The 20,132-nt window shown below is 40.1% G+C and overlaps 1 protein-coding gene across 1 annotated transcript in view; it reads right to left on the bottom strand.

Annotated features, from left to right (window-relative positions):
* Positions 1-5,096, bottom strand: part of Bzw2 (basic leucine zipper and W2 domains 2) — a 41,640-nt gene extending 36,544 nt beyond the window's left edge. The window contains exons 1-2 of the mRNA XM_005377337.2: positions 5,060-5,096; positions 2,556-2,620 (exon numbers count right to left, since the gene is read on the bottom strand). Coding sequence (XP_005377394.1) covers positions 2,556-2,613 — 58 coding nt within the window. The 5' untranslated portion in view covers positions 2,614-2,620; positions 5,060-5,096. The remainder of the gene's footprint in view (positions 1-2,555; positions 2,621-5,059) is intronic.
* Positions 5,097-20,132: the final 15,036 nt, after the last annotated feature.

Genomic DNA, 20,132 nt, shown 5'->3' with positions numbered 1-20,132 from the left:
TGTATTGTTCTGTCTTGCAGTGCTGGGGATTGAACCCAGGGCCTCACGCATGCCAGGCAAAAAGCTCTACCACTGAGCTATATCCCTAGCCCAGTAAATTGAACAGTGATTTAAAAAGACCAGCACAAAGCTTAGTCTCAGGGAGAAACCTATGAATACATGCTTACTTCAAATGCCTACAACTTGCTCATTTCTTTCCTCTTCTATTTTCACTAATTTTATCTGGCTTCCCTAAACAGGCAAATGTTGGCAGCAGAAAAAATATACATAATAGAGTCTTATTGTGTAGAGAGGGAAGATAAGAACTCTAAAGAAGTAATTCTGTGAGCTGAAGAAGAGGGTAACTGTACCTCTAAGAAAGACCAACTGGCAAGCAAAGACAACTTCACCCTTACACAGGATCTGGCCCCCAAAGGGTAACTCCCCTTCTTAAAAGAAAGATACTTTCTTTTCTACACGATGAGAATATAGGCCATGAAAGGACCACAGATGGCTCACTAAGTCTTGTGATCATCTTCCAACAGCTGAGGCCTGTCCCCATAAAGCTACCCCAAGTGTGGACACTGTAGCAGGATTATTCCAGTTAGTAAAGCACAGGAATAGTGGAGGAGAGAAATTTTCAACCTTTCAGACTTCCACAAGCCACACTAGGAAACACACAGCATTTCATAAAGATCTCAACAGGGTTCTACACGCTCTTTAAGGGAACACTTCCCAAGTGAAGACAGATCTTCAGAAGACAGCCTAGCAGAGGACTGAGATATCCTCAGTACTTTCTTTTCCCTCACCTCACAAAGCTGCTAACCATTTACCTGAAAGCCCTATCATAATGGCGAAGCAAAGCCAAAGCTCAGTAAGTCAGCAGGCGGCAATCTGAAGTTGACACAATTTGTTTTTTCCATTTAGCAGCTTGGCACAAAATGGCTCAATGCTGCTTCATTTCCCATCTGACCTGAGTTACATAAACCCAGATCTTCTGACAAACAATATCTATTTCTCCATAACTTTCCCTGAGTACTCTCATGACACAATCGTGACAACCAAATGAATCAGCGGCAAACTGCTCTGCAGAATTAGAGACCCTTTCCGGTTTCCCCACTGATGGCTGCCGGGAAGGGCCCGTTTACTTGTGGAATCTCGTCTGCTCTTGCGCAACACAACCTTGCGCCGTCTTGGCTACTGAACTCGGTGAATCAGCGTCAGGCTCACCAAACTGCTTGAGCTAGAGATCCAGGTCTGAGATTAGCACGTTCCCTGCGCAGACAGGCAGGCAATGCCAGACCTTTCTGCACCTCCCCGTCAGGCACAGATAGCTGGTATCGCACTCCTGGGGCCCTCAGTCTCTTCCCTGGTATCGCTCTCCTGGTAACGCCTTTCAAAATCATCTATGTGATTTCTTTTCTTTAAAAAGACTTCTTAAAACAGTGAGACAATAAGTACATGCTAGTCAGTGCCTCGTGTTGGTATCTGCTGCCAGATTCCAACAAAGAAACAAATTTGTACGACTGAGACCAATTATAAAGACATGGCTCAAGCTACCCTTGTCCTTATAGCTTATGTAATCAAGTTCAGTCCTACTTCTGTCTAGGGACTCCTCCAACCTCTTCTGATCCACTGCACTGGGCCTTCCAGTCTTTCTAGCTGACTGGACTTGCTACCTAGGTGGACACCAGCCTGCAAGAGAACCCAGGCTGCCGGTGCTGCCTCAGCACCTGGCCCGCCAAGGACGTACAAAGTGGGCTACTGCTGAGACGACTCGGCTTTGCTCGAAGATCACTTGCCTTTCAAAGATACTTCTTAAATATTTTTCAGCCTTTCTCAAAGTCAGTTAACAATTCATCTCATGTTTCTTCTTTGAAAGAGTTTCCTTATGGAATTTCAGCCTGACTGTTTTTACATACAAGAGAATACAATCGCAAAACTGACTATAAATGTATAGTATTTTTACATAATAGATACCAATTATCCAAAACTATGTGCAACACTATGTAATTGGATAAAACTAAGTATAAAATCATATTTAAAATATACTTTACATAGTAAGGATGGTAAAATAAACAATATGCAAAAAAGCCACTCACACAGATATTTTACCAATCATCACAAGGTGTCTACTACTATTAATATTACACCCACAATAAAAGACACATGAAAATGTTATGAATTTTAAGAGTATTATGGCAGAAGATTTAATTTGGCTTCCTAAATTCTAAGAAAGTACTCTTCAGTACCTCTCTCCCTATTTCACAGCATAAGCATCTTTGCCATTGACAAGAAACAAAGACAATGAAGAAAACAAAACCCAAATGCTGAAGTTAAAAATGGTCAAGTTTATCAAGTGTTTAATTTTACAAAGATATATACCTCAGACAAGCAGAATGACTTGTCCAAGAAAGACCTAAGGAACTGGTTTGACTTCAGATTCTAAATTTGGATCTCACAGGAATAGAATTTGTGAGGTTAAGTGCAAGCAGGGATCACTGCAAGTCTTATCTTTCTATCTTAATTTTCAACCTTATTCAGAAACAGAAACACACAGAGAAAACACAACCTACCCCTTTTCCGAGTTTTGAACCGCTGGCCTGTTAGCACTGGCTTCTGATGCTTATTCATAAAATTTCTGAAAAAGAAATGAATATCAGGTATTTTAAAATAATTACTTCATATAAATATATAGCTACTAGTGTATGCTGGACTTTAAACATACATGAAAATACCTTTTTAACTACTGGACTAGCAGAAACATTCAAGTGTCGGCAAAGGACACAGGGAAAACAACCACAGTGATTAACTTTGGCAGAGGCTGGAATCTACACAGCATCTTTTGGGGCGCATTTGGTGAAAATCTATAAATACTCACCTGGATATAACCTGTGGCCCAGCAATTCCTGTACCAGGCATTTTTTCTACAGTTACACCCACATGAGGATGCAAATACCTTTATCTGTGTCTCTGTAAAAGGATTTAACTGCAGCACTGCAGGACTAATGAACAAAATGGTAAGTTAAATAAATGCCCACAGATATGAGTCTGATCAAATAAGCTGCCATTTGGCTACTGCCTGGAACATCATGCAGCCTTATAAATGAATGAATTAGATCTAACGATGCAGCAATTCTTACCCTGGCTCCATTTCTGATTATATATGTATATGAAACCCCCCTCTCTTTTACCACTCAACTGCATTCCGGCCACACTACCCGCTTTCCTTTACTTCTGGTAGACTGGATGAGGTCTGGTTTCTGAGGCCATGCACCTGCTTCTCTCCGAGGAAGGGCTGTTTACATAGCTGACTTCCTGCACTCATTTAATTGCTCCTTTGCAGATAAACGCTGGGCCATTTCAACAAAAGTGGCTCCTTGTCACTTTGTCCTGAACTAGCTTTACTTTCTTTTATTTTTTTTAGGACCCTCTGCACTACCTGCCATTTGACTAGTATCTATTTCTCTGTGGTTATTTTCTCTCACGGGAGTGTAACCTCAGTGAGGGTAGGGACCTTGTAGGTTTTACACAATACTGTGTCTTTCATACCTAAAAAGAGGGCCAGGTATAGGCATTTATTAAACACTTGTCAAATAAACCGCTCTACTGATATGGAAGAGTGCTCAAGGCATATTGTTGTGGGAAAGCAAACAACTAACTCAAAGGGAGTAAAGCATAACTCTTTATTGGCTTAAAAGGGGGTAAAAATAATATATACAAGGAAAATGTAAGGATACAAATATGTAAAACTTGCTCCATAACAAATCTTAACCATTGAGAATAAGCCAGTCTGAATTATAGTACACAGCAAGACCCTGACTCAAAAACTACAAAGAGAAACTAATTACAAAAACATAGCAAACATGCCGGGCATGGTGGCTCATGTCTGTAATCCCAGCACTCGGGAGGCTGAGGCAGGAGGATCACTGAGAGTTTGAGACCAGCCTGGGCTACAAAGTGAGTTCAAGGCCAGCCTGAACTGCATAGCAAGACCCTGTCTCAAAAAGACAAAAAGACAAAACAAAACAAAACAACACAACATAGCAAACATGAAACATAATTTAACACTGGAGTTGAAGGGATTCTGACCTATTCTATAAAGTAAAATGAACTCTCACACTGTTCTAAGACCAGTAGGCAACTAAGCTAGAACCAATACCCTGAAGGAAACCAGGGGAAGAGATAAAAATCCAAATACCTCTAATACAACGTCAGAGTTCAGACAAGAGCAGTACTCAGTACAGTGAGGGTACAGAAAGCGACTACTTTGCTGTTTGTGCCTGAGGCAACAGGTACATTCTAAGATAGTTACAAATGCCATGAATTCAGTGGGCGAAACCTCAGTTCATTGATGGATGCTGGAAATAGAGCTTCTAAAGCATTATTTATACTCACTACAAGACTCATTCAGAAAGTTCCCGACTGGGATGTTTATCAGTCACTCTGGATGGGCAAACATTTAATTGGTGCAAAAGTGATGACACTGTATTATGTGTTACCTTCAATGTCTCCACAACTCCCAAACTGTACAAGTAGTATGCCAAATGTATTCTTATTTTATGGAAAAAATAAAACAAAACAGAACAACAATAACAACAAAAACCCTGCTGAGAGAGTTTAAGGTCTCTCTCTGAAAAAAAAAAAAAAAAGGAAAAAGAAAAAGGAATCCTAGTAGCTTGAAATATCTTTAGCAGGGGAACACATAAACAAAGCAGTTAACTCTCTAATGATGTTTTGATTTTGTAATTAAAAAAAATTAAAGTGTGGGCCTTCTCTAAAACTTATTGGTCTGGAACACAAACTCATGGAATTCCCTCTTAAGCTTTATCTTTGTACCTTTTTCCTACTTTTTCTGATGATGGAGAATTACCATTAAATAAACATCCTGAGAGAACTACTGTGTATCTACCCCTTGGCTTTTTGAAACACAGCAATGTTCCTTCATAGGTCTGTTTTAGGAGTTTAGTCTCCACACCCTCACTATAGTCTCTGTGGAGGACAACATCATAATGAGTAAACATAAATACGGACGCAAAGATTTTAGCATACACACCAGCAAGACGTACAAAAAACTCACCCATGCAGTAAGAGACTGACTGAAGATACTGTGTTCACTAAGTGTCTGTCTCTTAGCTGTTACTATTTGGAGCAGAGGCAGGCTTCCCTCTAAATTTAGCTCTCCTGGCTACACTATAATCTGCTCCGGTGAGGGTCAGCCTTTATAAGGTCCTTACTGAGCACGTACAAAAGCCCTGGCCTTAAGAGAAGCTAGGGCACTTGCAATTAAAAAAAAAAAAAAAAAATAGGGCTAGCTCAAACCTCAGAAAATAACACAGAAAGAGCAACAAAGGTAGTTCTGTTAGGCCAATGTCAAAAACTTATGTTTATTACACTGCATTACAATTTGATATCAACTAAAAATATGACAGTTTAAAAAAAAGTTTAACAGAATCCTCAAAGATAAATTCATCTGAGGTACTATGTACACATCATGATTTGACTTCCATTAAACAAACAAACAAACAAAATAAACCTGTAAACCACACAGACAATAAATCTCCTGTCCCCACAAAACATAACATTTCTATGGTTTGACATTATTAGAATGCATATATAAAATGGCAAACAAAACGATTTCAGCATCTCCCATGTCATACAAGGGACTAGATTTCTTGGCTATCTCTGAAGATAAAGGGGCATCAGAAAAACACTTAAATTCAATTGATGAAAAATTTGGAAACTAGTTATTAATAAATTAAACACTTTTAAAACAATTTCTATTCATTCTCCATGGAAAGGTCTGAACAAAAAGCTTTCGGGTCTAATATGTTAGGTGTATACTGTCTACCTGACTCTGTTAACAGAACTGTCCCAGTGTCTAGCAGATTCCATCCCGCAACTCCCAGCCTTGGGGCTCAGCTGTGACAACCGGCAGCAGCAAGGACTGGCCCTGTGGTGCTAATACTGCTCGCTGCGCAGCCCACATTAAGGGACAGACACGCTGAATGTTCACTGAGTCTTGCCTGGTATTCCTGTCTTTAATTCTCTCTCTCTCTCTCTCTCTCTCTCTCCCTCTCTCTTTTTTTTTTTGTCTTTTTGAGACAGGGTCTCACTATGCAGTTCAGGTTGGCCTTGAGTTCACTTTGTAGCCCAAATTCACAACGATCTGGCCTCGAACTCACAACGATCCTTCTGCCTCAGCCTCCCAAGTGCTGGGATTACAGGCATGTGCTACCACGCCCGGCAAGACAATTTATTGAAATAAATTCAGCTGACCATCTTAATTGTATTCCCCTCCCACCCCTTTTGGAGACAAAATCTTGCTAAGTAGCTCAGGCTAACCAAAAACTCATGATCCTCCTGCCTAGCCTCCCAAGGGGTGGGACTGCAGCAGAGCACCACTGTGCCTGACTTCCCTCACTCTTACTCAACACTCGCTCTCTAATATATGTGTATTAATTAAGCTGGCATTATTAGTTTTCAGATGAACCACCTCACATATTAGTTGAAGTAGCTGTTGGATAAATAAATACAGCTGACACGGATCTACCATAAGCAAAATGGAAATAGATTTAAGCCTCAGAATCCAAAAAGGCTGGTTTATAGAAAGTTCTTTACCTATGATGGAATATTAAAAATACCATCAATTCAGCCAGGAGCAGTGGCACATGCCTGTAATTTCAGCACTCCTGCCTCAGCCTACCAAGTGCTGGGATTACAGGCATGTGCTACCACGCCTGGCCTAATTCTCTATTTTGGAAAGGAGCTGATCTATCAGAGAAGGCCCTAATCTTCCATCTGTCCAAACAAAGACGTAATTGTTTTTAACTACTTAATATAAGTAGTTACATATATTACTCTTTTGTGTATTGGAGATTCAATGCAGTTCACATTGAGCTATACATTCAAGTTCCTTTTCCTTTCCTTTTCTTTTTCTTAGTCTCTAAGGTGCCCAGGCTGAGCTTGAACTTATGATCCTCCTGCTACAGCCTCTCAGGTGCTAGGATCACAGGCATGTGTCACTATGCCCGGCTGATACTATATTTTCTACTGGTCTTTAAACTAGGAAAACCTATCATGTAAAAACAGGCCGTACCACTAATATACGCTATGCATATGATAATTAGGCTACTCACACAACCCCAACCTTCTAACATGTAATACTTTCAGGCAGGGGTCAAAATAAAAGGACAGAAAGAAGATATTTTAACCTTCTGTGATGATGGAATCAATGTATGTTATAGCCATAATCTCTATTACTATATTACCCTAAACACACTGTCTAATGTGTCAGCGGACACACTTGGCTTCTGCGCCTTCGCACTGTGGTATGACTAAGGAAGCAATGTTCAATTTTGCTCCGTTTTTATTGTTTAAGAATTAAATTTAAGCAGTCAACGTGACTGACAGCTGCTCCGCTGGGTAACGCAGCTCTAGAGCAATCCTTACAGCTACAAACTCGTAAGCTGCGGGAATGGGAAAACACATTCAAGGGCAGGGACTCTAAGGAATATAGTGTAAATAAAGTAGCACTAAGGTCATTTTGCCCAAATTTCAAAGCCACGTGGTTTCAGCGGTCAAGAAAAAAAAAGTCACCACAGTGCAAGGAGACCAAGGTAGTTGGTCAACACTGTTTAAGACTTCAGAGGAACAGGATTTTGGAATCTAAGAAGTGTGCAGCAACAGCATCTCTTCCAAAGGAGACAGTGCTTCACAAAGATAAAACAACATCGAACAGAACCCCAGAAAACCGAGCTATTCTCTTGGAGCTCTTTGTGTTGAGCAGCAAGATTCAAGAATTACCTTCTAATTCATATTCTAAGTCAGTGCGATATGCTACTACGAAAGAAAAAACCAAATTACCCATAATTGCAAACTGTTCTTTCCATTAAAGCGAAAACTATACGGACAGCATCATGAAATCCTTTAAAGAACGTGCAGGGCCTTGGAAACTTTGAGGCTGATAACACTGTAACAAAATTCTCTCCAAAGAAACAAAAGTAATTAAATTGCCTCTAAAAGTTTATTAATGTTCTAAAGCAACCAACTAAATATACACCTGTAAAAACACTGCGCAATCTGTTGCCCAGAATAACATTAGCTTTACTATCCTTATCTTGGTGTTGTAGCTAACAGCCTCTTTATTTTCAAAATCACCCAGCCTCTACCAGAACCTTAATTAAATAACCTAAGGATTCTAGTTTTAGTACTTAAAAATTTGTAAAAATTTATAATAGCAAATAGTGTAACTATAAAAGTTTACAAATGAACCCAATATTCTTTTCTGTAATACAAAAATAATTGCTGTTTCATGCTTCTCCCTGCATTCTGATCCTAGTAAATACAAAATGTCAAAACTTTTTTGGTAAAAAAGCATGAAATTTAACAAATTTCTTCCAAAAACTTACAAACACATTCCTCAGTGAAGAACATTAAGGACAGAAGAACATACATTGACTTTTAGGCAACTCATCCCTCAAATGAGTTTCAAGTTGTTTTCATAGCAAAATGCCCCCAAACCTCTGATCTAGGTAAGACTCTGAGAATCTCTGTCTACAGGATAAAATAATTACAATAACCATCACATACTTAGAATATTAAAAGCTGTACATCCTGAAAATTTTGAGTAAACAGCAGCATAACACAAAGAAATGGGCAATGACTACTAACTGCCCAGCGGTGGTTTAAATACACTTATGAACGTATCAAGTACTTCTGGATGCCCACTCTCTAAGGCCTTCATGGCTTCATCAAGGAGTAACTGCTAATTTTTATCACCGGGGGCACCTGGCAATCTAAGGGCACAGTTTTTCTTGCCATGGCAGGAGGAGCGGGCTGATGCCTCTGACGTCTAGCAGGGATGCTGCTGAACACCCTACAGCCCACAAGGTACAGCACAGCCCTCCACAGCAAAGGCTGTGTGGTCCAGATTCTCACCAGTGTTAAAGCGGCAAGCCCTACTCTACATGAAACAGTGGGGAAGAACAGAGGCGGGCCGTGCTCTTAAGAGCTGAAAGTGGCACACACAGGACTACACACTGCAAAACAAGGAAAGCAGACAGTTCACCAAATAGCTTGTTTATATTTGCTAGATGCTCATGCCAAATTCAGACAAAACAAACTTATCACTGACTAGATAGTTTTATCTAAAGCAAAAGTGCAATTAGAAAAAATACTCTTTAAAGTAAAACGAAAAAGTATATATACTTAGAACACAAGCATGGTGGCCCATGCCTGCAATCCTAGCACTTAGGAAGCTGAGGCAGGATAGCTGGGAGTTTGAGGTCAGGCTGGGATAACAGCGAGTTCAAGGCCAGTCTGAATTATATACATAGCAAGACACTATCTCAATTAATAATCAAAAACCAAAACATATATTTTAGAATGCACAAAATCAACATTTCCCAGTCTGATACTAATAGATGTACTTGTACCTTGATAATCTTAGATATTCACAGGACAGTGGAGTAGAGGCAAAATAAGAAATTTAAGGGGACATGTACAAAAACGAGAAGTTGAGCACCACTGGCTAAAGTTTTCCTACTTCAGATGTTGCAATAATGAATATGAACAAAAAGACAATAAGGAAAACAGAAATTTTAAAGTGCAGTATATCATTAAAAATGAAATTGCCTTATCAAAGAAAACAATACATGCTAAGTATATTCAGCAGGACAAATTTTGTGTGCATGATACGATCTTGCTATATAAATACAGCAGCACATAATGAACCATCAGCTCAAGCAGACATTTTACTCCTCTTACCTACACTTCTCAGGATTTTCTACAATGTAAGTATATACATCATTCCTATAACTTGAAAATTATATATACTTAAGTGAAAAACTGTATCCTCTCCTGAAGTTCAAACTAGTTCCAAGAGCTACAAGCAATAATATTACTACATAAAGAGAAATGATATTTAGATATGACCTAAGTAACATTCTCTGCTATTAGATATTATTCCTTACAAAAAACACCCCAAAGGTCCTTGAGAAAAGGTTGATTCCAAGGTTGGAGCAGGGAACATTTACCATGATTCTAGGATATCTTGTATTAAAAATTTAAAAATAAAAAAATTAAAACAACATAGAAGTATCTTGAGGACAACGACTACCCTAGTCTGATCTACTGAATAAAATAAGAACTCGAAGGACCATACGGATGTCACTTTATGTTCATTTTTAAGTAAACAACTGATCAGTACACAATGGTAAGGGGAGTAATTGGAGAAGGGAAAGTTTTTCCCCAGTAGAATACTAACACTAAATGGAAGAAAGAAACATGGAATTACAAAATTTGCCATTTTCTAATCATCACACCAAAAACTGATTTCATGCAAGATTTGTCAATGTATTCTGCGTCTAGATAAATGTGTGTGTGTGTAGGGGGGTAATGTGTGTGATGATCAACAGGATATATATGTAACCTCAAAGTATCCTGCCATAAATTACCAAGGTAAAAAAGAGTAACTACACATTGAAGAAATAAGGCAACATGCATCTTCACCAGGGGAAAGAGAAAATCACATATTTTCAAAGGATTTACAATGAAAAGCACATGATTTTGCTCATGATTTTCCAGATAAAAATGATGACCTGAATCTAATCATGAAGAAACAAATGCCTATCTAGGAATATTTTCCTAAACAAATGGCCTGTATTTTTCACAACTATCAGTATCTCCAAAAACTTAAGATTAAAAAACTGTTCCAGACAAAAGGATCAGAAAGACATAACAATTATGGCATCTATATTAAATTCTTTGAATTTTTTTGGAGGTGGATTCTTTTCAAGACAGTGTTTCACTATGCAGTTCAGGCTGGCCTTGAACTCACAGTGATCCTCCTGCCTCAGCCTCCTGAATGCTGCAATTACAGGTGTGTGCTACCACGCCCAGCAAGTCTTTGAATTTTACTTTGCATTGTGTATTCTGTAAGAAAAGGAACATTCTTAAGAAATACACACTGAAAATAATGGGACTAAATATATGCACTTTCAGATTACTCAGAAATAAAAATAATTACACATACATACAGCCATAGAGCAAAGGCAAATCACAGGAAGCCATATGCCTTTCAGTGAGCTGAAAAGTGCTCAGGAAGCCAAATGCCGTGGGGATTTTGTATTTTCGGGGCTCCTTAGAAATAAGCTTGCCATAGACAAAGGTAACATAATTTACCAAATCCCTCAGAAATCACTCAGCTGTAACACAGGAAAGAACTCCGCTGTACCGATTGTGCATTCCAGGAAAAAAACAAACTAACTTTTGACACGAAGATGTCTGTAATAAACACATTATTCCTGAGCACCAGAAAAAATTTTTTTTAAATGCTGTCAACTGCAACATCAGAAGAGGCCATTCTTCACCTTGCTGCGAACCTAAACTACATGAAATCCTTGGCCTAAGTGAGCCACAAACTGCTCCAGCATGCCCCATGCTGCCCTGTTGTAAAGCCCGCCATGGAAGTATTTTTCCACATTACAGTCTTAAGTGAGGGGCAAAGTAGAAATACATAAAATGAAATTGATCATTAAGATCATCACCATGAAGAGAATTAGCAAGGTGCATGTGTGTGCACACACAACGTAAGAAATGAGGCTTTTAAAACAAAATTCTAACCTTTGCTAATTCAAAACAAATATATAAATAAAGCACTGACTCCTGAACAGAAAGTTTAATTTTCAGTGAAGCCCACTATTTTTGTACATATTTAAAAAATATCAAAACAATGCACATATATGCATGTAATGCTACATAGAAATTTAACTGGTTAAAAATATATTCCAGAATTACTCAATGAAAAATCTCTTCCCCTCCAAAACCTGTATTGTTGCCATTAATCAATTCTCTTTCAATGAATAAGGTTCTAAAACCTCCCTCTTTAAACTGTTAAGAACAGATACTACACATGATCTTAGCCAAAAGGCTGAGAAGGTAAACACCCACTTCTGAAGAATTTCTCCCAGAGTCTATAAGATTTTTCTCTTCACTATTCTCAGCGATGGAAAGTTTAATTTTAGCTGTCACCACAGCGATAGTCTAATCTGTTCTGTCTAATCTGTTAAAGCGTGTGTGGTCTTCTCGAAACTGGCTGTAGGTCCATTTCAATATTCAACCACACCGTATCTCCCGGTGCACACACCCTTGTCCATGCATTTATAATGAAATGCTGACATACGAAAAGAAACCAAGGACTAGGTGATCAGGCTGAGTAACAACAGCACTATTAACGGAGAGCTGACCATAAATCAACGAGCTTCATTTTTATGTGGTGTTCAAAGGCAATATACACTTTTCAAAAGCCATTTCGAAAGTGTATTGCTAAGTCTCAACAGAATAAATACAAAATTTCCCAAGATGATGATTTGGAAGTTCCACATCTGGCAAGACCTGGGTTTGTTTTACCCATTATACTTGTTTTTCTCATTGTGTTTATTTCACATAAATATTAATCTCATACATTTTACATATGATAATGTATAGGACTTGCTAATTTAATAAAGGCATGAAGAAAGAAACTATAGATAAAAGAATTCCTTTAAAAAACACTGATTATAGCCTGGTGTGGTGGTGCATGCCTGTAATCCCAGCACTCGGGAGGCTGAGGCAGGAGGATTGTTGCGAGTTCAAGACCAGCCTGGACTACAAATTGAGCTCAAGGCCTGAACTGCATAGCAAGACCCTGTCTCAGAAAGACAAAAAAAGAAAAAAATTAACTGATTATCAAGTTAAGCTCACCATACACATGATAGAAAATTTAGATAAATTATGAAAAAATATCTGTAAGTCTAACTTTCAGCAATAACTGTGTGTACTGATGTGATGTCTACTATAAGATCCTTCATTCTTGAGTTCTTACATACAGAAAAAAGGTTAAAATCCAATTAGCACATTACAGTTTTAAGCTTAGAAAAAAATGGTTTTATATTTTTATTTTAATCAGCTCCTTTAAACTCTAAACTGGGAGCAAAACAACAACAAATATTAACAGTGCAGGTCATAAAACAAAAAGTTATGTCCACCTCTCACCTTGCACTGGCATGTCCCAGTGTCACCCCTTGGAAATGACATCTTTAACCCTTTAACACAGTCTTATGGAACTTTTTGGAAAATGATTATGCATTTGAAATTTTCACCTATACTGAATAAAATCAAAAGGTAATATTTATTAGTTTCTCATCTCCCAGGTTCATTTCTTTAGAAAAATGCTAATTCATTGGAAAATAGCTAAATAAATGTCAAGCCTAACTTAATACAGGAGAAAGATGATTTTTCTGTGAGATGTATTTTCCACCTGGATGCATCAAGCTTGTGGACAGCATACATATCAAAGGCCTCTCTTAGGGAGAGAGGAAAACCAGGAGATGAGAACTAGCAACGAGCAGAACGTCAAACACAGGGCAAACAGGTCACCTTATAAAGGCCTGACAACACAAAGCTGACAGAAGTGTTTGTGACTACTGGCTCAAACAGTGAGTCGCAAGATCAGCTATTACAGCAAAGGTGTTGAAGTGTATCCCTCTCTTCAGAGGGTTAATCAAGGAGGAAAGAAAAAATCTTTTGAGAAAAAGACACCCTCAGTCTCTTAATCAGAGGGAGAATTCTGCTTTGTTGAAAGTGCCCAGAAAACCACAGTGGTAGGCAGATGGATAGGAGTGGTGGTGGTGCGTGCCTGTAATCCCAGCTACTTGAGAGACTGAGGCAGGAGGATCCTGGACAATTTAGTGATTTAGTGTGACCCTGTCTCAAAGGAAAGAGGTGTGGGAGGGGATAGAGCTTTGTGTAAAGACCCTGAGTTCAATCCCCAGCACAGCAAAAAACAAACAAACATGATAATGCTCCTTCAGGAAGCTCAAAGGTGGTGGTGGGCATGAGTCCAAACATTTGCTTACTTATTAATTCTCTCAACCAAGAAACTTCTGCCTCAGCATCTCAGATTTGAGGGGGAGGGGCTTCCCAAGCCCGTCTAGAAAGTGAACCTTTATTTGAAGGACACACACACACCCATACATATGCCCATTATACAATGAAAACAGGAACTGGACAAAAATGCCAAAAGCCAGCGTAGGACTTCATGGGCCACAGCACACCAAGAAAACAGGGCTGTCTTGGATGATGACATTTTCTGGAAGCAGACCACCTCAATTCAAAACGAAAGGAAAACAGCAAAAACAAAGACCAGTGCAGCATTATAATCCTCTCAATTACATTTTCAACAAGGCTCGAACAACCACAATCATTCCTTTACTTATCAGTCCTTCAACTACTCCAGTCTGAACCTAGTCAGTAGAGGCAGCAGGGACCAGATCAGACAAGTCTCACAGTGGCCACTATCTAGTGGGTGGAGATTTGTTCTGAGCACTGACAAAACATCTGGAGGTATGCGGATACAAACATGGGTGACCGCTGGTGTGCTAAAATTCAGAATATGGCACGCATTCGGGTTGCGGATGTACTTACTACTGTTTTAATCGTTGTGTTTTTTACTTTGTAACTTATAATTGCCATCCATGAGGAAGAGAACACTCTGAAAATCACAGATCTACACAGAGATGTCAAGCCACCTGGCTGAGGCCGTGCATTTCGTTTAGCACCTGTGACACGGTGCAGGGCAAAGCGCAGAGATCCCTGCCCATCTGGAGCTGTCACAGATGGAAGAGTCAGGGCCAGACCTCATTAACCGTCTTCTCCGCTCAGAGCACCTTCCGGAGAGCCAAAGTTGTTGCAAGGTCTTGGAACGCTATTTATGACTCCTGAAGGCAGCTTTTTCATTATTTGCTTCACAGATTTTATAGTTTAGAATTAGATAGAGCAGGAGCATAAATATTAATTTTAAGTCTGGTTTAGTACTTAGATAAACTAAATTAGCATATGTTACCTTCAAAATGCAGAACAAGTTCTCCACGGAGTTCTATTAAGGAAAATAACCACTCATCGTTACAAAGAGGATTTAACAAAAATACGGCCACTTAGGGACACACAAATATTAGGAGATTTATGGTACCATGATTTCTGTCACTGTTTCCTGCAGAGGCTCCACTCTAACAAGAGCAGTCTTCACACTCTCAAACACCGCTTCTACATCCTCTCCCTCTGGCCAGCAATTTCCTCTGCACCATCAACTTGGGGTTCTTTTTCCTGTTTATAATAGCTCCATTCTATTGCCTTCAACGCTGAGAAAAAACATATGTCACTCTCTTTCCCCCACAGAAATGACCATAAATCTTGGAAGCTAACCCGATTAATCTGGAAAGCCTTAAGGATCTCGGAGTGAATAAAAAAGAAGAAACGGATGATAGTAGACCATTACACAGTAGCTTATGACACCTTCTCCACCACGCAAAGTGCTGTCATCAGGCCATCACCCTTTATTATTGCTCACTTCTTCCCCAGGTCTTCTCTTGGGGTTTATCTGGAAGGCCTAACAGCTGTTTTTAAAGTCCTCCTCGAGTATTAAAAAATATGGTGCAATGTGAAAAAAAGTTACAATTTTCCACCTTACATAAATTGTTGTTTTCCTACTAAAATATTAACACTTCTAGAGTTAAAAGACTTAGGATTGGCCAAGGTATTATACTATCCTCAACATTAATATGAGGCAATATTCTTTCTTGTGTATATGGTCATTATATTTTTCCTTTCTTTTTGGTGTTAAAAAAAAAGTCAGAGAAAACACTACCTAACGGTGAAAATCAACAAAGAGTAAGGAGAGCACTGTCTTTTCAGCATGTAACAAAGATTAGTTCATTCAGCGAGTGACCTAAACCCCTATTTTCAAAACACAGAGTTTACAAATGTGACTATCTGAGCATTTCTGGCACTCTTTACTCAACACATGCCAAATTTAGAACAGGCCAAATCACTGCACTTGGTTGGTGCCTAACTGCCCAAAGATACTTAGTGAGGAGATCCATAGTCTCAATATGCAGGCAGCACAGCAAGCTAAGAATGGAAGGTGTTGTGTGTGACCTGCCAAGATGGGCAGGTTTTATATCCATTAAATGCGCTCTAAAAACCCTTCAAATAAAATCCAAGAAGACACGTTACAAAATATTTAACATACACAAAATATAAAGGGAAAAAATTTTGGTAGTGGTAGGGATCAAACCTAGGGCCTCAGGCATGCTAAGCAAGCATTCTCCTACTGAGCTATAACCGTCTTCTGCCCTGCAAAATTTTAAACATCAAGGAACACAAGGTATAAAGCTATGAGAATCAGAAAGTAAGGGTCTCAGTAAGGACTGGGTTAAGCAAACTGCAAGCAAGAAGCTAGCAAGCACCTCTTGTCCAGAGCCTGGTTTGACTTCCCCACATTAAAACAACCATCCTAACAATGCTGACACTGCTCACAATGGCTTTTGTATTTTTTGGGGGGCGGTATTCCTTCCAAGACGGCTTGGGGGCATGGGAGAAAAATCACTATTGCCACATCTTGATTTTCTTAGCTGAACTAAATGTGTCTGCATTCATTCCTTCTTCGGACTTGTCTGCAGGTCACCTTCGCAGTGTTACAGGTTAACTGCCTGTAAGATGCTCTCAACCCTGGGGGAGAAGCACTAAGCAGGGGCACTACCCCTTAGTTCTGTTGAGAAGTTAAAATGTGACGTGCTCAGGTAAATGCCCTGCTCACAACAGTCCTCTGCAGATTTAGGGTGTTTTAACGAATACCCTGACCACTAAACTCCAAGTAGAGAAATAACATTCGTATTCACATCACGTACTTCCTTAGGTTTGTGGAAAAAAACAAAACAATGATTTCTTTCCTTTTATGTTTTTTTTTGTACTGGGAATCGAACTCAGGACCTTGTGCTTGCCAGGCAGGCACTTATGCTGCTGCGCTGTATCCCTGGCCCCCTCTTTCCTTTTAAACCTTATCATGGATGGTTTCAAACATATCCAAAAGTAGACAGAACAGTGTAAGGAAGCTATCATCTACTCATTGAAATTCTCACCTGGTCCTTGTTCCCCAATGTCACAGAATTGTATTAAAGCAAATCCCAGATGCCTTACTACTCCCTCTTTATATCCAGTATGTATCTCTGAAAGACAAGGGATCTTTGGACAATATAACCATAATATTGTTCCAAACCTGAAAAAAGCATCAACTACTCAATCAGCCAAGCAATGTACCTAGTGTAAGTGCAAGAAAAGAAGTCAGTGTCAAGTAAAATGGTAGCCTGAAAGATACAATACTCAAAAACAAAACAAAACAGAGCAAAACAGAAACCCACAAACTATCCCTGTAACAGAAAGCAAACTGTTCTCTTAAAGACAGAACTGGAGGCTTGACTGGGGCCATCCAAAAACAGTACACCAAAGTCCTATCACGCACACGAGTGTTTTTGTCTTGGTTGATAGGAGTCACTGGAATGTCAAGAAGCCTGAGTCTCAAAACATTTAAAGACTCTGCCTCTGCTTAGGGTCATGTGTGCTTAGTGCCACATCACCTCACATTGCCAGGAAGGATTAGTCAAGTAGGGAAACAAATCCACCTAAAATAACTTAGAGATCAAATGAATTCAACTCAGCATGTACTGAGCATACACCAAGTGCAAGATACCAAGTCATACCTTGAGAAAAAAACATCCATTCAGCCTAGTTAATTTTTACTCTACCGTAAGGAGGGGTTAAGTAAATTAATAAAAACTGTAATAGAATATGATGCTAAGAAAGGGCTTACTCCAGTTTCATGGACATCCAAGATCTTGAAACAAGATGTAAATTCAGAGGGTGAGAGAAGGGGTGGCTGGGGTCCAGAGGAAGATAGGAAAGAATCAGAGGATGCCAACCATAGTAGCAGTGACTTGGGCACATGTCAAGCTCACCCTGGGCAAAGACTTTATTTACCTCCTAAGCGACAGGAGTTATGCCCTCACTGCACAGGGTGGCAGAGCTGAGCTCAAAAGGTGAAGAGCAGCAGTTAGATTTAAGTATTCTGTATCAGTGTGGGGAGGAGACTGGGTGAAGAAGGAAGGGAGGTCATTCCAGGAAGAGAAGAGCAGAGACAAAGGGCTGGAAATTACTGGCAGGTTAGGGAACAGCGTGGTGGCCTTAGGGCTGGTATGAGGGAGTGGCTGGCTGACTGGAAATGCCCACTGGGACATTAGTTGGAGCTTCACTTTGGAGCCAGTAGAAAGCAAATAACAGGATGGGTGCTTGAGGCTTGTTTCAATGGAGAGTCTCTCGAATTAGCTGGATGTGGAGAGGTCAGAGAAAAGCAAGCTACTTGGGAATCCACTGCAACAGGTCAGAGAAGGTATTGAGCACTAGTAGGAGAAAGTGATGAGATGACACAAACAAGAATATTTCATAATTTCAGAAATGGTTAGTTTTAAGAAGGTGGACAAGAAAAAGAAGAGAGTGTCATGGAAATTGAACAGTGGGTATGTTTCCATTTCTATAAAAAGACAATAATGGAAATACAGTGAAAAGGTTTTAGAGACAGATAAACAAATCTAAGTTCCAGTTCTGGCTCTGACACTTTTAACAGTGAGGTTGTAGGCAAGTTAGCTTTCCTTACTTTCAGTTCCCTTATTTGCATAAATGGGGACAGCACTGGCTAATTCCTGGGTTGTTATAACAATGATTAGAATACTCCTATGCAAAGTGTCTGGCATAATTTCAACGACAGACTACTCAATGAGTAGCTACTTTGTTATCAATACAATTCTTTGATACAAATACATTTTAATATGCTCATCATTTAATCTTATTCCTACATTCAACATTTACATTGTACAAAACTGTCACTGTAATCTGATAAACAGTATCCATTAGGTATCTATTCCTAGAAATATGAACTGAACATATGATTTACATGCATTACTACGTGGATGTCAGTTTATCTTTGTTTTTAAATGTCACTGACTCTAAACTGACAGACGTCAGGTATTCACAGAGCACTAAATACCACCCAGGTGTCATAAAGCCCCAAGAAAATAGCTAGTAAGCTGCTGTCCTCGAGGAACCCCAGTGAGACAAACAGGTGTGACCTTCAAGTAACCATGGCCCAGATTTGGCACAAGAGATGGAAATACTGGCAGCGAAATACCCAATTTTGCCCGTGCATCTGCTCGGGAGACACCACAGGTTGGGGCTGTTCCACAAGCATTTTCTTAGGTTTGTGGGTTCCTTTTTTGCACGACACATTACAAATCCATTGCAACCTTGGTAGTAACAGCATTCTAAGTGTTACAAAATATCGGTCACGCTCAAAAGCCCTTCTACTCCTTTGAACAGTCACATCATTATTAAAGCATCATCCAACAAAAGTTTCTTTGTCATACACTGAGATGAATAATTTCAAACCATTTTCATGTGAGACGTTCTGACTCGGATCTGACATCCTACCCCCACCTCGAAGCTGCAGCCTTGGTGGGAGGCAGCTGGAGTTTAGGAAAGACTTTTGTTAAAGGCAAGAAATAATAAACATCTTCCGGGGATCTCAGAAGTGTTAGTAAAGCGCTTCAAGCAAAATGAGGCCGAAGGAAAATGCATCTCACTTTATACACGCACGGGGGCAAGGAAGAGTGGCTCCGGGGATGCTTAACAAAAACTATCTGCGTAGGGATTCAAATATTTCTCTTTGACACAAATGAGCCTGGAGAGAAACATCAATACCAGTTCGTGGAGCAACGACAGTCAACCCGTAAAGAGAAATCTCTACCGAAGCACTCACAGATGCCGTAGGTTACGGCTGTGCACCTTGGAGGGACGTCAGACTACACATTTTAGCAAACAAGTCTTACCGCTGAGCCACAGGAAGGGCTCGCGCTTGTATTTACCGCCCCCTCCTCCCTTTCACCCCCGCAGCTCGGGGCTCCCTATTAGAGTTGAATGAAGGCTGGATCAAGAGGCTAATCTAAGGCTATATATAGACAGCAGCACCAATTTCATCGCCGCCTTCCTCCCCTCCCGGATTCCATAAATCTCAAGATCGGAGTTACAAAGAGGCTGGGGACTCTGGCAGCGCCGCGGCCCTTCGCGCGCCCCGCCGGCCGGCTCTCCCGCACCGAGTGCGAGTGGAAACTGCTCCCGAACATCCTCCGCGGCCCCGCGGGCCACCGCGGCCGGTTTTCTCCCGCGACTGCCACAGAGGCCGAGGGGCGGTGACAAGTGGCGGGGAGAGCAGGCCCGCGACCCGGGCC

This window comes from Chinchilla lanigera, unplaced genomic scaffold, assembly GCF_000276665.1.
Source record: "Chinchilla lanigera isolate Chin_1 unplaced genomic scaffold, ChiLan1.0 scaffold00009, whole genome shotgun sequence".
Taxonomy (NCBI): Eukaryota; Metazoa; Chordata; class Mammalia; order Rodentia; family Chinchillidae; genus Chinchilla; species Chinchilla lanigera.
Note: the sequence above shows the minus strand (reverse complement) of the source record. Positions and strands in the feature narration are given on the sequence as shown.